This window comes from Phocoena phocoena, chromosome 17 (genome assembly GCF_963924675.1).
Source record: "Phocoena phocoena chromosome 17, mPhoPho1.1, whole genome shotgun sequence".
Classification (NCBI taxonomy): Eukaryota; Metazoa; Chordata; class Mammalia; order Artiodactyla; family Phocoenidae; genus Phocoena; species Phocoena phocoena.
Window position 1 is genome coordinate 71,980,539 of NC_089235.1, and position 19,330 is coordinate 71,999,868.

Below are 19,330 nucleotides of genomic sequence, written 5' to 3' on the forward strand. Positions count from 1 at the left end.
ATCGGCAGGCGGACTCTCAACCACTGCGCCACCGGGGAAGCCCAAAATGTTCCTTTCCTTATCCCAACAGAGAACCAGGAGCTGTTAAGTTAAAGAGGATATAACTCTTTCCTTGGGCTGACAAACAGATGTGTGGGCCACCTGTGTTAGAAGGTGTCAAAAAGATGAACTCCAAATCTGATTCTGGCTATTTAGAAATAATAATAAAGTAAGATAGAAACACCAGTCAGCCGGCAGCCTGTTGAAGAAGCTAATGGTATACCAGTGAGTATTCATCTAACGCACACGTACATTGCTGACCATTCTCTGGTCTCCTTGCTCCCTGCCTTCTTCGGTCAAAGAATTGATTCCTCTGTCGACAATTCACCCATCCTTCCTCCAGATCTCCGGCACCGCCTCCAAGCTTCACGGCTACAATCACGCCTGCCATCTCACCTGCCAATCTATCAGCCAAACCTATTTGTTGTTCAAATCAAAAGTGCTGCACCCGAGCCTGGATGAGGGAGGCTGAGTGGCTTACGTAACTGACCTCGCTCTTCCTGAAGAGGATGAGCCAGAAAACCCCCAGCGACTCGAACCCCAAGAAATCATGGCATGTCCTTTCCCTCTGTATGTGCCCCTGGCAGAGTGGAGAGTTCTGGACAGAGGCGTGAGTAAGCTGATGAGCAGACTTCAGAGAGCCCATTTTCAATAACTGGAGAAGCATGCCCAGCAAAGCCGCAAAATGCATCTATCTAAGCCCAGATTAAACCAAGCTGCCTAGTCCAGTACACAACGGTGTTTTGCTCATACATTCCAATTTGGCTAAATTCTGTTCGTGTCTCCATAGAGAAGGATATAAAGGTCAATGCAGTCATTCACTTGCAGTGTCAACACCTGCATGATTTAAAACCCCATTAGTCATGAGATGAGGGGGAAAGACAACTCCACGGGGAGTCCTGAGATCACGTAACCCCTCGAGCTCAGGATTTCTGTAACTTGGGGTGAGCCTGCCCCCTTGGGGGGACTCATTTCTGTAAAATCATCCAGAGGAGGATCTCTGCGGCGTCTTCCCGCTCTGCCTCTGTGAGACATGAGCTGCTGCAGGTCCTCTAGCAAACGTCTCCTGACACTGTCACTGTCGGCGGTCAGCCCTCCCTTACAATCTCCCCAAATGCCCCCTGGAGCCCGGACTGGTTCCAACCACAAAATGCTCCTTCCATTTGAAAGTCTGCATAAAGGAGGGACAAAGTCCAAACTGTGTTCTTTGTGAGTTAACTGGTGCTGTCTGTTCCTTCCAGGCAGGATGAAGTGGTTCCCATACAGATGGTCCAGGGTCCCACCACCTCCTCTGCCCAATCTGTCAGCTCTAGAAGGACAACAGCTGAGTTGGCGTCCAGGAGATTGACTGAGAGGCTTTGCAAGTACTTTGTCAACAATAATACTTTAAATTGATATTATATACAGAATGTATATTTACACGTATAATTATTTCTATTTACAAATACAGGTGGCTTTCCATATCTGCAGGTCCCCCATTCACAGGTTCAGCCAAGTGAGGATCAAAAATATTCGAAAAAAATTTTTCAGAAAGTTTCAAAACACAAAAGTTGAATTTGCCACATACGGGGAACGACATACAGAGCATTTGTGTTGTGTTTACAACTACTGACATAGCACTTGCACTGCATTAGGTGTTGTGACTAATCTAGCGATGACTTAAAGTACACAGAAGGATGCGCACAGGTCACATGCAAACACTCTGGCATTTTATACAAGGGACTCGAGCATCTGCGGATTTTGGTATCCTCGAGGGTCCTGGAAACAATCCCCTGTGGATATAGAGGGATGACTTGTATACAAACAGTTAAACTGTTTGCGAGAGGTGGTCTTCCTTTACAATCTTGAGCAGGGTCCATGGTTTCCCTGATACTGTGACATCTTCTCCAGATGGAACCAAAAGGAAGAGAGAGGACTCATGCGGAAGCTCAGCCTGCTTCTGCGGCAGCCTGCAGTGAGCATGGTTCACTGCGGATCATGAATTATAGTCTTGGTTCACTTTTCGAAAAACCACCTGTGAGCCCAAGAAGCAAACGAAGCAAGATATAATGGAAATAACATGGTCTTAATATTCAGACCTGAGTTTGGATTTTGGTCTTGCTCCTCAGTAGCTGTGTGACCCAGGCGGAGTAACTCAACGTCTCTGAGCCCCAGTCTCCTCAATCCATAAATGAAGACACGAGAGTCGATCTTTCACTGTGGATGTGAGGACCACATGAGATAACACATGTACGACTCCAGACACAGAGGAGAAACACTCAAAATGTGGCTGCTGCTATGATCACAATTAAGTTGTTCCTGAGTAAATTAACATGAAATTGGCAGAGGAAAATGGCGGCCAGCAACAGCAGTGAACCCCCAAACTCTATCTCACGACCTGCATGACTGCCCAGGGGCCCTACAGCGTACACAACTGGACCCTCTGTCCCGACACAGCGGTGGGAAGAAGAGGCTTCATAATCACAAACATACCTGGCTGCTGCATCCAGCTGTTCCTTCCTGTGAGAAGACGGGGGAGAAAAAAATAAACACAGCATAAATTACATGCAACAGCTCCCCCTCTCCCCAAAATCTGTCCCCAAGCTTCCCTTTGATGAAGATCAAGGAGCAGGGTGGAGCTCTGGGACAAGATGGTGCATGTGGAGGAGAACCAGTGAATGACATGGGTTTCCCCAGCCAGACCGCAGACCCCTCCTGTGATCTAACAGGTCTGGCTCTGAACTCCAAGGTTCTTCTCAGCCATTCATTCATTTATTCATCCCCAAAATGGTTGCTGCCCCACACCTTGTGCTGGGTTCAGGTGATCTGTTTAGCGGTGGGGACAGATCAGGAGACCAGGAATTCCGTAACTTAGCAGCCGCACACCCCATCACTCTGTCACCACCGTCATCATTACAGTCGACATCATGTCACTAATATTTATTGTGCCGTAGTTAGGAGGCAGACACTCTTTTAAGTGCTTTTTATGGATTCACTTATTTAATCATCACTAGCAACCTATGAGGTAAGTATTATTATCACCCCCATTTTCCTGATGAGAAAACTGAGACACAGAGAGATTCGGTAAACTGCTCAAGGTCTCATAACCAGGAAGCAGCCGAGTCAGGATTCACACCTAGATGATCTGGCTCCAGAGCCCACACTTCTAACCAGGAGGCCACATGCAGTCTACACACATTCATAACTGAGACTTCGCTCAGGCTCTGCCTAGAACAGTCTGACTCCTCCTTTAAGTTCCAGCTGGAGGGGCTTCTCCTGGTGTTTCTATCTAAATTCCCAGGGTTGAGGCTGAGCTAATATCTTCGTACGTGGAATCGGACTGGATCACATTATCTTAGAATTACGGGGTCGTGAGGGGGCAGAGCCTCTGCTTTTCTCAGCTCTAAAATCTGAGCACCCCCTACCCTGGCACTTCGTAAGTGCACAGGAAATACTGAATGAATACCTGGACTGTCATTGGGATCCAGGGGTGGGAGAGATGGGGAGAGAATATGAGGTATCTTGGTAGAAGAGCAAAAGGACCAGTTGGAGAGTTAAGGATTTCTAGTTCACGCGTCAGCTCAGCCTGTGGGTCTAGTGTGGCTTTGAGCTGGACACATCCTCTGGGCCTATTTCCCCTCCTGAAGCATGTGGACAGAAAAAGCTCTGACTTTTGGCTCCAGGAAAAGTAGGGACGGCACTAAGAGGAGAAGGAGAAGGCGAGGCGGTGGGCCAAGGGCAGGATGGGAGCAGAGGGCTCTGGGGGGGGGCAGTGCTAAAGGGAGGGATAAATTAGGAGTATGGGACTATCAGATACACCCTACTATACATAAGATAGACAAGCAACAAGGATTTACTGTATAGCACAGGGAGGATCTTGTAGTAACCTGTAATGGAAAATCATCTGAAAAATTATATAACTGAGTCGCTATGCTGTACACCTGAAACTAACACAATATAGTAAATCAGCTCTATTTCAATTTAAAAAAAGAATTAGAGGCACCACTTCCATTCCCTTCTCATGCTACAGGACAATGATGCCATGCCTCCCCCTCCAGCATCAGAACTCCCCAACCTCCCCACTTCCCCCCCACCCCCCGCAAGCCAGTGACCTCCCACATGCCGCAGAGCAGCTGGGCCCGTGAGCCATGGCCGCTGAGCCTGTGCGTCCGGAGCCTGTGCTCCGCAACGGGAGAGGCCACAACAGTGAGAAGCCCGCGTACCGCAAAAAAACGAAAAAACCCAAAAAACTCTTTCTTTCCAGAGATACAATGGGCTTTGGCATAAGACCTGGGTTCCGATCTTCGCTCCACTGCTTACTAGCTGGGTGACATTAGACAAGATGATTAATCTCACTGATGCTCTGATTCTTCACCTATAAGCTTATGGCTATGAAAAATGGAGTCACCCATTCTACTTATCTCCCAGGACATTCTAAAGATTAAATGAGATAGCCTGTATGAAAACAGATCCAATATTATTTGGCTGTAGCAAAGGGTTACAGCATATAGTCCCCCTTCTCCATTTCTAAGCACTCCAGTAATCTTGACCCTGGTCATAAAAAGAACAAGTTCTGGTTCTACAATAAATTAACTGGGTCTTCTTGGTCACGTAACTTCTGTTTCTTGGGCCTAAGGCTCAGCTTCACTTTAGTTCTAATATCTAATGATTCCAAAGCTACACTGTCCAATGGTAGCCACTAATCAATCATCACATATGGCTATTTCAATTAAAATGAAAGAAAATTAACAATTCAATTCCTCAGTAACTAGTAGTAGGTGCTCAACAGCCACATGTAACTAGTGGTTACCATATTGGGCGGTGCAGCTATAGACAATTCTACTATCACTTCTAGGGAACAAATCTGTGTGCATGTGTTCTTGGTGGTGGTATGCAACATCTGGTTTTTAATGTCTGCTCTCTTCTCTGTTTGTGCATGAGGATGTTCAATCTACATCCCCCCAGCATCTTCCTGTACCTTCTCAGCCTCCTACCACCTACTTCTACTAGGTCTACACAGTTTCCACTGGCCAGCAAATCAGAAGACCTGGGTCTGGTCCCAGCTATGCCCAGCGTGATGTGTGGCCTTGAGCAAGCCCCTGAGCTGCTGGGGGGGCCTCAGTTTCTTCTCATATGAAATTGGGGTGGGACTTGACACTCTCTGAGGTTCTTTGCAATTCCAAAGTAATGATTTTATAATTTTAAGTAGTCATAAAAGAACACCAAAAAAGGCAATACCATCACTCATCACTGCTAGCCCAAAATATGCATGTATATACATACACATATGTACACATGTGTGTATACATACACACATATACTTGCAAATTAACAAAGAACTACGCTTGCTGGAAACTGATAGGACACCACTTTTTTTTTTTTTTTTTTTTTTTTTTTTTTGCGGTACGCGGGCCTCTCACTGCTGTGGCTTCTCCCATTGCGGAGCACAGGCTTCGGACACGCAGGCTCAGCGGCCATGGCTCACGGGCCCAGCCGCTCTGCGGCATGAGGGATCCTCCCAGACCGGGGCACGAACCAGCGTTCCCTGCATCGGCAGGCGGACTCTCAACCACTGCGCCACCAGGGAAGTCCTGACACCACTCTTAGAAATGGGCTACACAACTTCATCCTTCAAAATCTTTTGGAGGACTATAAAGTGGTGCAGCCACCATGGAAAACAGTCTGGCAGTTCCTCAAAAAGCTAAACATAGAGTTACCTATTCCACTCCTAGGTATACACCCAAGAGCATTGAAAACACATATCCACACAACATGTACCTGAATGTTCATGGGCCAAAAAGTGGAAATAACACAAATATGCATCAACTGATGAATGGATAAATACAGTGGGGTATATATGATGGAGTATTATTCAGCCATAAAAGGAATAAAGTTCTGATACACAAGACAACATAGATACAACTTGAAAATATTACGACAAATGAAAGAAATCACATTATAAGATTTTATTTTTATATGAAATGTGCAGAATAGGCAGAGTTGAGAGAGAAAATATTAGTAGTTTGCAAAGGGCTGGGGGACAAGAGGGAACCAAGAGTAACTGCTAAAGGGCACAGGGCTTCTTTTTGGGGTAATAAAAATATTCTGGTGGCGATCAATGCCCAACTTTGTGAATATACTAAAAACCTACCAAATTGTTACTTTAAAAGGGTACCTTTTATGGAATGTGAAATCCTTTTGTAGTATATGAAATATATCTCAATAAAGTGTTCTTTCAAAAAAGTAAGTCAAAGAAAAAAGCCTTTAGGAAGCAGGTGAGGACACACCAGTGTATTATCAGCTACTTTTTTTTTTTTTTTTTGCCATTAAACATATGGAGTGGGTTGGAATATGGGCGGGTGGGGGGGCACGGCATTTTTCTCCCAAGGGACGGCCTTGTTTCAGAACGGTTGCCAAGTGAATTCTCTAGTGGTTTTATACTTTTGTCCTTGAAAAACGGAAAGACACGTTCTCTCTTAGTGTAAAAGCCATTCCCATATCACGGCTGCTGTCTGCAGCACAACGTACTCCTTGGAGTCTCCGACAGCTGGGACAATGCCTTATTTATAATAAATCAACGCAAAAGAATGGGCCTCTTGCCAAGACCTTGGGATGCAAAGCAAACAGGAATCTTGATTCAGAATTCCATGTGGTGGCGCAAGTTCTTGTTTCTGAGTTCGAGGTCACTCTGTTCTCTTCAGGAGAAGCCCCCTGCCCATTCTAAGACCCTTGTTATCCCAAGGAAAGCTGATACTATCCCAAACCCAAAATGATTATAGCAACAATCGAATGTTAGAATCAAAAGGAATCACAGAGATCATCTTCTGAGTAAATCTAATTACAAGGAAGAAGACACAGTTAGTAAACCAAAATTTATCATTCCGTTACGGAAGGCTTGCTTCTTCACATCTCATTAACTCTCCCACAAGTCATCACTCCCTGAGTTTCTTTCCCTTTGCTTATTCCCTTTCAGGTCCTCCCTCTATCGTCCCTTCCTACTGCTGTTACCTTGGTTTAAGCTCTCATTTCCTCTTCCCCGGAATCGTGCATTCCTTTGCTAGCTGATCTCCTTGTGTAGAACCCTGAGCCTGTCCAATCCATCCTCGCTCCTGTCACTTTCCTGAAACACACATCTGATCACGTCATTCTCTGCAGCCAATGGCTTCTCTTCGCTTTCAGGATCAAGGTCAGAGTCTTTCACAAGTCACTTGTGACCTGCATGGTCTGGTCCAATCCTTAGCATATACAAGAGGCTCAAAAATATTGGAGGACTGAATGCCTGGACTAGAAAATGCCACGTGCCACTAGACCCTCTTGGGAGTAACAGCACCATAGACGCTGAGATGGGAGAGGTAAGCAGAGCCCTGAGGTTCTGGGGCCCTGCAGGTCGTGGTCAGGGTTTGGATCTTGTTCTCTTCATCATGGTTATCCAGTGGAAGGTTTTATGCAGGGAAATGAGTCAGTCATGATGTCATGAATTTTCTTAAACCTTTACCACAGTCCGGGGATGGAAGTGGAGGGAAAATTGAGGCCGAGTTCAGAGCCTGGCCCCAGGTTCCACAACGAGAGTGTGGGAAGGTGGGATGGGGTTGGGGGGAGCCACCCGTCCAGCACTGGGTCATGCTATGGTTCATGAACCCAGACACATGGCAGAAACATGCTTCAGGGCAGGGTTTCCACTCCAGGTATGAGTTCTGAGTGTCCCTCTACTTCTTCCAACTCAAGGGTCCTATCCACCCAGGCTTCTATCCACACACTTAAAAATCTGAGCTCTGGACCACAGTGTCTAAAATCTACCAAAGATTTTGGGCACTTCGCTGATGGTGTCGGTGAGCGTGTTTCCTGCCTGAGTGCAACTAGCGGTGAGTCACGGGCACCTCTAGTTTCCTAAGGTGAAAGCTTAGATTATTGAGATCAGGAACCAAGATGGCGGAGTAGAAGGATGTGTCTCACTCCCTCTTGCGAGAACACCAGAATCACAACTAGCTGCTGGACAATCATCAACAGGAAGACACTGGAACTCAGAAAAAAGGATGCCCCACATCCAGAGACAAAGGAGAAGCCATGATGAGACGGTAGGAGGGGCGCAATCCCAGTAAAATCAAATCCCATAACCGCTGGGTGGGTGACTCACAGACTGGAGAACACTTATACCACAGAAGTCCACCTGCTGGAGTGAAGATTCTGAGCCCCACATCAGGTTCCCAACCTCCCAACGGGAGGAGGCATTCCTAGAGAATCAGACTTTGAAGGCTAGTGGGATTTGATCGCAGGACTTCGACAGGACTGGGGGAAACAGAGACTCCACTCTTGGAGGGCACATACAGGGTAATGTGCGCATCAGGACCCAGGGGAAGGAGCAGTGACCCTAGGGGAGACTGAACCAGACCTACCTGCTAGTGTTGGAGGGTCTCCTGCAGAGGCAGGGGGTGGCTGTGGCTCACCGTGGGGACAAGGACACTGGCAGCAGAAGTTCTGGGAAGTACTCCTTGGCGTGAGCCCTCCCAGAGTCTGCCATTAGCCCCACCAAGGAGCCCAGGTAGGCTCCATTGTTGGGTTGCCTCAGGCCAAACAACCAACAGGGAGGGAACACAGCCCCACGCATCAGCAGACAAGCGGATGAAAGTTTTACTGAGCTCTGCCCAGCAGAGCAACAGTCAGCTCTACCCACCACCAGTCCCTCCCATCAGGAAACTTGCACAAGCCTCTTAGATAGCCTCATCCACCAGAGGGCAGACAGCAGAAGCAAGAAGAACTACAATCCTGCAGCCTGTGGCACAAAAACCACATTCACAGAAAGACAAGATGAAAAGGCAGAGGGCTATGTACCAGATGAAGGAACAAGATAAAACCCCAGAAAAACAACTAAATGAAGTGGAGATAGGCAACCTTCCAGAAAAAGAATTCAGAATAATGATAGTGAAGATGATCCAGGACCTTGGGAAAAGAATGGAGGCAACGATCGAGAAGATGCAAGAAATGTTTAACAAAGACCTAGAAGAATTAAAGCACAAACAAACAGAGATGAACAACACAATAACTGAAATGAAAACTACACTAGAAGGAATCAATAGCAGAAAAACTGAGGCAGAAGAATGGATAAGTGACCTGGAAGACAGAATGGTGGAATTCACTGCCACAGAACAGAATAAAGAAAAAAGAATGAAATGAAGACATCCTAAGAGACCTCTGGGACAACATTAAATGCAACAACATTCACATTATAGGGGTCCCAGAAGGAGAAGAGAGAGAGAAAGGACCCGAGAAAATATCTGAAGAGATTATAGTCAAAAACTTCCCTAACACGGGAAAAGAAATAGCCCCCTAAGTCCAGGAAGCATAGAGAGTCCCAGGCAGGATACACCCAAGGAGAAACACGCCGAGACACATAGTAATCAAACTGGCAAAAATTAAAGACAAAGAACAATTATTGAAAGCAGCAAGGGAAAAATGACAAATAACATACAAGGGAACTCCCATAAGGTTAACAGCTGATTTCTCAGCAGAAACTCTACAAGCCAGACGGGAGTGGCATGATATACTTAAAGCGATGAAAGGGAAGAACCTACAACCAAGATTACTCTACCCAGCAAGGATCTCTTTCAGATTTGATGAAGAAATCAAAAGCTTTACAGACAAGCAAAAGCTAAGAGAATTCAGCACCATGAAACTGCCTCTTCAACAAATGCTAAAGGAACTTCTCTAAGTGGGAAACACAAGAGATGAAAAGGACCTATAAAAACAAACCCAAAACAATTAAGAAAATGGTCATAGGAACATACATATCAATAATCACCTTACACGTGAATGGATTAAATGCTTCAACTAAAAGACACAGGCTTGCTGAATGGATACAAAAACAAGACCCATCTATATGCTGTCTACAAGAGACCCACTTCAGACATAGGGACACATACAGACTCAAAGGGAGGGGATGGAAAAAGATATTCCATGCAAATGGAAATCAAAAGAAAGCTGGAGTAGCAATACTCATATCAGATAAAATAGACTTTAAAATAAAGAACGTTACAAGAGACAAGGAAGGACACTACATAACGATCAAGGGATCAATCCAAGAAGAAGATATAACAATTATAAATATTTATGCACCCAACATAGGAGCACCTCAATACATAACGCAACTGCTAACAGCTAAAAAGAGGAAATTGACAGTAACACAGTAATACTGGGGGACTTTAACACCTCACTTACACCAATGGACACATCATCCAAAATGAAAATAAATAAGGAAACAGAAGCTTTAAATGACACAACAGACCAGATAGATTTAATTGATATTTATGGGACATTCCATCCCAAAACAGCAGATTACACTTTCTTCTCAAGTACGCATGGAACATTCTCCAGGATAGATCACATCAAGGGTCACAAATCAAGCCTCAGTAGATTTAAGAAAATTGAAATCATATCAAGTATCTTTTCTGACCACAATGCTATGAGATTAGAAATCAATTACACGGAAAAAAACGTAAAAAACACAAACACATGGAGGCTAAACAATACGTTACTAAATAACCAAGAGATCACTGAACAAATCAAAGAGGAAATCAAAAAATACCTAGAGACAAATGACAATGAAAACATGACGATCCAAAACCTGTGGGATGCAGCAAAAGCCGTTCTAAGAGGGAAGTTTATAGCTATACAAGCCTACCTCAAGAAACAAGAAAAATCTCAAATAAACAATCTAACCTTACACCTAAAGGAACTAGAGAAAGAAGAACAAACAAAACCCAAAGTCAGAAGAAGGAAAGAAATCATAAAGATCAGAGCAGAAATAAATGAAATAGAAACAAAGAAAACAATAGCAAAGATCAATAAAACTAAAAGCTGGTCCTTTCAGAAGATAAACAAAATTGATAAACCATTAGCCAGACTCATCAAGAAAAAGAGGGAGAGGGCTCAAATCAATAAAATTAGAAATGAAGAAGGAGAAGTTACAACAGACACTGCAGAAATACAAAGCATCCCAAGAGACTACTACAAGCAACTCTATGCCAATAAAATGGACAACCTGGAAGAGATGGACAAATTCTTAGAAAGGTATAACCTTCCAAGACTGAACCAGGAAGAAATGGAAAATATCAACAGACCAATCACAAGTAATGAAATTGAAACTCTGATTAAAAATCTTCCAACATACAAAAGTCCAGGACCAGATGGATTCACAGGTGAATTCTATCAAACATTTAGAGAAGAGCTAACACCCATCCTTCTCAAACTCTTCCAAAAAATTGTGGAGGAAGGAACACTCACAAACTCATTCTATGAGGCCACCATCATCCTGATACCAAAACCACACAAAGATACTACAAAAAAAGAAAATTACAGGCCAATATTACTGATGAACAGAGATGCAAAAGTCCTCAACAAAATACTAGCAAACAGAATCCAACAACACATTAAAAGGATCATACACCATGATCAAGTGGGATTTATCCCAGGGATGCAAGGATTCTTCAATGTATGTAAATCAATCAATGTGATAAACCATATGAACAAATTGAAGAATAAAAACCATATGATCATCTCAATAGATGTAGAAAAAGCTTTTGACAACATTCAACACCCATTTATGATAAAAGCTCTACAGAAAGTGGGCATAGAGGGAACCTACCTCAACATAATAAAGGCCATATACGACAAACCCACAGCAAACATCATTCTCAATGGTGAAAAACTGAAAGCATTTCCTCTAAGATCAGGAACAAGACAAGGATATCCACTCTCACCACTATTATTCCACATAGTTTTGGAAGTCCTAGCCACGGCAATCAAAGAAGGAAAAGAAATAAAAGGAATACAAACTGGAAAAGAAGAAGTAAAACTGTCACTGTTTGCAGATGACATGATACTATACATAGAGAATCCTAAAGATGCCACCAGAAAACTACTAGAGCTAATCAACAAATTTGGAAAAGCTGCAGGCTACAAAATTAATGCACAGAAATCTCTTGCATTCCTATACACTAATGATGAAAAATCTGAAAGAGAAATTAAGGAAACACTCCCATTTACCATTTCAACAAAAAGAATAAAATACCTAGGAATAAAGCTACCTATGGAGACAAAAGACCTGTATGCAGAAAACTATAAGACACTGATGAAAGAAATTAAAGATGATACCAACAGATGGAGAGATATACCATGTTCTTGGATTGGAAGAATCAATATTGTGAAAATGACTATACTACCCAAAGCAATCTACAGATTCAATGCAATCCCTATCAAATTACCAATGGCATTTTTTACAGAACTGGAACAAACCATCTTAAAATTTATATGGAGACACAAAAGACCCTGAATAGCCAAAGCAGTCTTGAGGGAAAAAATACGGAGCTGGAGGAATCAGACTCCCTGATTTCAGACTATACTACAAAGCTACAGTAATCAAGACAATGTGGTACTGGCACAAAAACAGAAACAAAGATCAATGGAACAAGATAGAAAGCCCAGAGATAAACCCACGCACCTATGGTCAACTAATCTATGACAAAGGAGGCAAGGATATACAATGGAGAATAGACAGTCTCTTCAATAAGTGGTGCTGTGAAAACTGTACAGCTACATGTAAAAGAATGAAATTAGAACACTCCCTAACACCATATACAAAAATAAACTCAAAATGGATTAGAGACCTTAATGTAAGACAGGACACAATAAAACTCTTAGAGGGGGCTTCCCTGGTGGCGCAGTGGTTGAGAGTCCGCCTGCTGATGCAGGGGACACGGGTTCGTGCCCCGGTCCCGGAAGATCCCACATGCCGCGGGGCGGCTGGGCCCGTGAGCCACGGCCACTGAGCCTTCGCGTCCGGAGCCTGTGCTTCGCAATGGGAGAGGTCACAACAGTGAGAGGTCCGAGTACCACAAAAAAAAAAAAAAAAAAAAAAAAAGACTCTTAGAGGAAAACATAAGAATACTCTTGGACATAAATCACAGCAAGATCTTTTTGACCCACCTCCTACAGTAATGGAAATAAAAACGAAAATAAACAAATGGGACCTAATGAAACTTAAAACCTTTTGCAAAGCAAAGGAAACCACAGACAAGATGAAAAGACTGGCTGAACTGCCCCGGAGCCCGAGGGGAGGGCGGCCTCACTGAGGCTGCCGGCTCTGGGGGGGCCCCACCAGCCGAAGCCGGACAGTCCTTGGGACCACGGGCCAGTTGTTTCAACAAGTAACTTAAAGACAAAATGGAAAAACAAGGAGGTTTGTGCCTGAGATCATGTGGATGTGAAACCAGGGATGGCCACCTTGTGCCAGAAAAGCCCCTTTAAGATTTCTCGGCAGTCGGAGAAGATGGCGGAAGAGTAAGATGCGGGGATCACCTTCCTCCCCACAGATGCATCAGAAATACATCTACACGTGGAACTCTCCTATAGAACACCCACTGAACGCTGGCAGAAGACCTCAGACCTCCTAAAAGGCAAGAAACTCCCCACGTACCTGGGTAGGGCACAAGAAAAAATATGAAAAGACAACCCTCAGAATGGGAGAAAATATTTGCAAACGAATCAACGGACAAAGGATTAATCTCCAAAATATATAAACAGCTCATGCAGCTCAATATTAAAGAAACATACAACCTAATCCAAAAATGGGCAGAAGACCTAAACAGACATTTCTCCAAAGAAGACATACAGATGGCCAAGACGCACATGAAAAGATGCTCAGCATCACTAATTATGAGAGAAATGCAAATCAAAACTACAATGAGGTATCACTTCACACCAGTTAGAATGGGCATCATCAGAAAACCTACAAACAACAAATGCTGGAGGGGGTGTGGAGAAAAGGGAGCCCTCTTGCACTGCTGGTGGGAATGTAAACTGATACAGCCACTATGGAGAACAGTATGGAAGTTCCTTAAAAAACTAAAAATAGAATTACCATATGTCCCAGCAATCCCACTACTGGGCATATGCCCAGAGAAAACCATAATTCAAAAAGACACACGCACCCCAATGTTCATTGCAGCACTATTTACAATAGCCAGGTCATGGAAGCAACCTAAATGCCCATCGACAGACAAATGGATAAAGAAGATGTGGTACATATATACTATGGAATATTACTCAGCCATAAAAAGGAATGAAATTGGGTCATTTGTAGAGACGTGGATGGATCTAGAGACTGTTATACAGAGTGAAGTAAGTGAGAAAGAGAAGAACAAATATCATATATTAATGTATATATGTGGAACCTAGAAAATGATGATGAACCAGTTTGCAGGGCAGAAATAGAGACACAGATGTAGAGAACAAACGTATGGACACCAAGGGGGGAAAGAGGTGGGGTGGTGGTGGTGTGATGAATTGGGCGATTGGGATTGACATGTATACACTGATGTGTATAAAATTTATGACTAATAAGGACCTGCTGTATAAAAAAATAAATAAAATAAAATTCAAAATTTTTAAAAATTAAAAAAAAAAATCTGGCAAGGTGCGGTCTATTTCAGAAGCCCAAGTAGTGAAAAAGATCATGGGCTTTGGAGGCCTCTAGATGTGGCTGACACTGGCCAAAATGACCAAAGTTCCTGAGCCCCAGTTGGCTCATCCACGAGAGGAGCCTGGTGATACTGACCACCCAGCCTGTCTCCAAGGATGCACCATGGGCCACTGTGTTAGAATCAACAGGGGCGCCTATGTGAGGTGCTTTAGCTACTCTAACGCCATTGAAATTGCTGAAGGTGGATGCAGGATCTGGTGTTTACAGTCCCCCACTGATTTTAACACACCTTGACATTTGAGAACCTCTGACTTATTTCATAGGATGCCTGTGAGAATTAAATGAAATGTGAACTTGGATTCCAGGAACATACTGGATATCCAATAAGTATTCATTTCCCTCTCCCTTTTCATAGGTGCTGGCCAAGGACTTCCCTGGCTGTCCAGTGGTTAGGACTCTGCCCTTCCACTGCAGGGGGCACGGGTTTGATCCCTGGTCGGGGAACTAGGACCCCATAAGCTGTGTGGCGTGGCCAAAAGAAATTTTTAAAAAAATAATAAAAAAAATAACTTAGGTACTGGCCATAGGAAGAGGTTTTAATTTTTTTTTTTTTTCCTGAAACCTTTCGTTTAATCTCCCCCCTCTGAGAACACAAAACCACATCTCTGGGCCCCCAGCTGCTTCTTCCCCGTGCCCTTTCCCCCTGTCCAGAGCGGTCTGGCGGTGCAGGCCATGGGCAGGTGCTGCGGCCTCCAGGACCGCCAGGGTGGCCCATTGCACTGGATCCTCACTTCCTCAGCCACTGATCTGCTCAAACACTGGCCCGACCTCCCTTTTCAGCCACTCCACACTGTTTAGCTGGAAATGCTGGGTGACACCCTGGGGTCATCTGGGGAGCTTTAAAAAATACTGATACCTGGGCTGCAACCCTGGGGATTCATATTGAATCTGCCTGGGTATGGTCTGGGCATTGGGATATTTTAAGCTCTAATGATTCTAACATGCAGCCCGGATTGGGAACCACTGCGCTGAAGGACGTCCTCCGGGAAACCGTGAAGCCAACAGGCACAAATACAGACCCACGGGAGGGAGGGTCGGTCACGCACTGAGCATTCAGGTGAGCGGCCACTTGCCTGAAGAACGGAAAAGAGACGACTGATTCATAGAACCTCCATGTCGCCACAAGGTCAATCCTGTTGGGGTTGGTAGCATAGTACCTCCAGGCGGCCTGGGGAGGAGAAAAGAGGGGCAGGAATGACCTGGTGTCACCCGAAACGTTCACATGGAATCCCACAACATTCAAACAGAAAGCCCTTGACACCTAAGAGTATAACGTACAGTGAGGTCATATCCAGAGAAGCTGGATTCTTGGCTTTCTGTAGCTCCTATGGGAAGAAAACCTTCCTTGACCCCATCATCTCGGAGCTATAATTGATGGTGTGGGGTGTGGAGAGGTGAACTACAGTGGACGGGGGAGGCGGGTACTGGGTAGAAGATCCCTGAAAGGAGCAGGGATTACTCTCGTTGCAAGATTCCTTGAGATTTCTCAAACAGGTAGGAAGACAAACAGTCTTCTGTGCCACTTCTGTGCATTTCCCAGTGCAAGGGCCAGCCCGGGAGATGAGGTTTTGATTCTAATATACTATATCTTCTGTATACCGTGATGGTTTGGGGTTTGCGAAGATAGAGCGGACTCTCAGAGATCAGCACTGGCCTAGAAGCTACAGTATGGAGGATAACGTCCTGTATCTGACCCACAGAGACACTCACTGCAACTGGACACAAGTTCACGAGTGGGTGGTCACGCAGACATGCAGTCCCAGACAGCTAGAGGCAGAACGCTCTCTTTTCCTATTCTCTGCGCTCCCAGTGGCCCATAAAACCACAAAGCAGGAACCTTCTCTGAAGTGAAAGAGGGAACACTCTGCCTCTCCCACCGTCTCTCCCGATGGTCCCCAACCCCCAGCCCACGGGTGGGGGAGAGATAAGGATGGAGAGCTGGCAGGAGACCAACACCGACTACTGCCTGGCTGCCTATAGACACACACACACACAGACACACAGGCAGAGGATCTGAGTTCCATTCCAGTTCATCCCCAGGCAGACAGACCTGGATAAGCTCAGCGGCGGGCTTCCTCCTTTTCTCAAAGTGCTTCTGACGGTGTTGCTCCTGCACCTTGAGCGCCAGCCCGGACCCCAGGATGCCCTGAAGAGAGAGGTCAGGCCCTGAAGTCAGCCCCACCCAGACTCTCCCAGAGCCCCAGCCCTGCTCCCAGCAGCAGGACGACACTGAAGCCAAGGGGAGGAGGAAAGATCCCTTCTTTCTCTTCCAGCGAGTAGGAGCTGGGTTAAGTGGAGCCTTAAAGCCAGGGCTTCCTGACGCTGCCACTTCCCTGCAGTGAGACCCTGGGCCAGCCTCCTCTCCACTGCATCTCAGTTTCTACCACACGGAAGTAGGATAAAGGTACCTACCGCAAAACTGTTAGGAAAAAAAGTGAGCTAATGTAATAGGAACGGCCTAGTAAGGAGTATGATGCAGAATAGATTCCCAGTTACTATTCAGGGAATTTAAAACATATTTTAGCTGCTTGAATTGTCACTTGAGGCTTTTACTCTGGCTGGAATCCCTCTGAATTGTGATCTGTTTTGATTTCCAGGTCGGACTCTCATGTGAATTACACAGGTAGGAACACACCCTTTTCAAGTCAAGAGAGAATTGAGAGACCAAGTCGCATCCTCACTGGCCCTCACCTGTTACAGATAAGGAAACTGAGAATCAAAAAGGCCATGTGCTCAAGGTCAAACAGCTTAGGAAAAAAACAGACCAGGTAGGGCTGCAGTGGTCAAAGAACGTTAGCCACAAAAGGATGCGAGGTGAAGGGCAGGGAAGAGGGTTTGTTATACAAGAAGGTTCTCTTCAAGTTTTGTGATTAAGAGCCAGGCTTGGAATGAGCAGACCTGGGTCCCTGGCTCCACAACCCAAAGCCCTGTGACTGTGGAAACTTCACGAACCCAGTTAAGCCTCGGTCTTCTCATCTGGAAAATGGAGATAAATGTAGCGCCAAACTCCTAATGTTGTCACAAAGATTAAGTGAGATGGTGTAGGTAAAGCATTTGGCATGAATCTAGGGCACACTATGTTCAACAAATGCTATCTGTTATTATTGCTATTATTACACTGATGGGCACTGGGCTTTGGGGAAGTTATTCTATCAGGGGTCAAAACTTATTCTTGAGGGAAATGCATTTTTTATATAAACCAGTAGATGACAGGGCAAGGGAAGGGAACTCACATATACAAAGGACCCGCTACGTGCAAGGAATACGTGGGTGAAAGACATAATCTCAGCTCCCCAGGAGCTCACAGTCTTCTGGGCAGGCAGATTTGGAAATGTGCAATCCCAGCATGGGGTCCGAAACGCCTTTAAAGAGCTATGCCCAGAGGAGGGAAGGACTAACTCAGCCTAAAGAAGGCAGCATTGAAACTGGGTCTTGAGGATAAATAACAAGGTCCTACGGTACAGCACGGGGAACTATATTCAATATCCTGTGATAAAACATAATGGAAAAGATTAAAGAAAAGAATGTCTCTATGTGTATAACTGAGTCACTTTGCTGTACAGCGGAGATGGGCACAGCATTGCAAATCAGCTATACTGCAATTAAAAAGAATTAAAAAAGAAGAAACTGGGTCGTGAAAGAGGAGTAGGTGTTTGGGGGGATCACTCCTGGCAAAGGGATCAGCACAGCCTACGGAAGAGAGACAGGAAACCACGCTACGGGGATGGTTATTGAGTTGATAAGAGCTGGAATTCAAGATACGAGACGATGGAAGATGAGGCTGGAAATTTGAGCTGGGGCCAAGTGGTGAGGGGTCCTGCCCATCACACTGGGGAGAACACCTGAGATACTCACCGCTGGAAGGGCGAAAAAGGAGACGCCGATTAGGGAAAAGGTGGCTGCGATCAGACGGCCTTCCCACGTTTTGGGTGTCTTGTCTCCGTAGCCAATTGTGGCCAGTGTGATCTGAAGAGAGAAGAGTTCAGACGTGAGGCTTCCCAGGGAGAGGACATTAATGATGTATCAGCTGAGCTTCACCTACAAGCCTTGTGCTGACCGGGGTGCTGTTCCCGTTTAGAGTAAGATTCCCACGGGAGGGATGGTGCTAAGTACCAGCGAATTTATACGGAGCCTTGAGACCACACCTGTTTCTAAGTTAAGGATTTCTTCCCTATAGTCAATCAGTCCACACATATTTCAATAATTGCAAACACGTGCATGTGATATACATTCATGTGTATATTTGCCTATGTGTGATTTTGTGTATAGCCATGATTCTAAATATACGTGCTCTTGTGGGTGTATTCATATGCACTGTGTGTATACGTGTGCATGGCTAAGGTCTGTGCCCGTGTCTGTCCTGGTATGAGCTGAATATTCCTGTGTGTGTTCACATGTGTAGGTTATCAGCGCACATGTACTTACGAACGTGGAAGGCAGGCTTTCGGACCAGTTAAGGGTGTGGCTTCTAGAACCCGAATGCCTGAGTTCAAATCCCAAGTCAACCACTAACTGGCTCAGAGACTATTCTTGAATTAGTTACTCAACTTCATGCCTCAGTTTCCCTATTTTTTTTTTTTTTTTTTTGCAGCACGCGGGCCTCCCACGTTGTGGCCTCTCCCGTTGCGGAGCACAGGCTCCGGACGCGCAGGCTCAGCGGCCATGGCTCACGGGCACAGCCGCTCCACGGCATGTGGGATCCCCCCAGACCGGGACACGAACCCGCGTCCCCCGCATCGGCAGGCGGACTCTCAACCACTGCGCCACCAGGGAAGCCCA

At 45.3% G+C, this 19,330-nt stretch overlaps 1 protein-coding gene across 1 annotated transcript in view; it reads right to left on the reverse strand.

Moving 5' to 3' along the window:
- The window catches only part of KCNQ3 (potassium voltage-gated channel subfamily Q member 3), a 290,140-nt gene that overhangs the window by 22,969 nt on the left and 247,841 nt on the right, over positions 1-19,330 (reverse strand). The window contains exons 6-9 of the mRNA XM_065895651.1: positions 18,407-18,517; positions 16,602-16,697; positions 15,621-15,719; positions 2,512-2,534 (exon numbers count right to left, since the gene is read on the reverse strand). Of these exons, the coding sequence (XP_065751723.1) occupies positions 2,512-2,534; positions 15,621-15,719; positions 16,602-16,697; positions 18,407-18,517 (329 nt within the window). The remainder of the gene's footprint in view (positions 1-2,511; positions 2,535-15,620; positions 15,720-16,601; positions 16,698-18,406; positions 18,518-19,330) is intronic.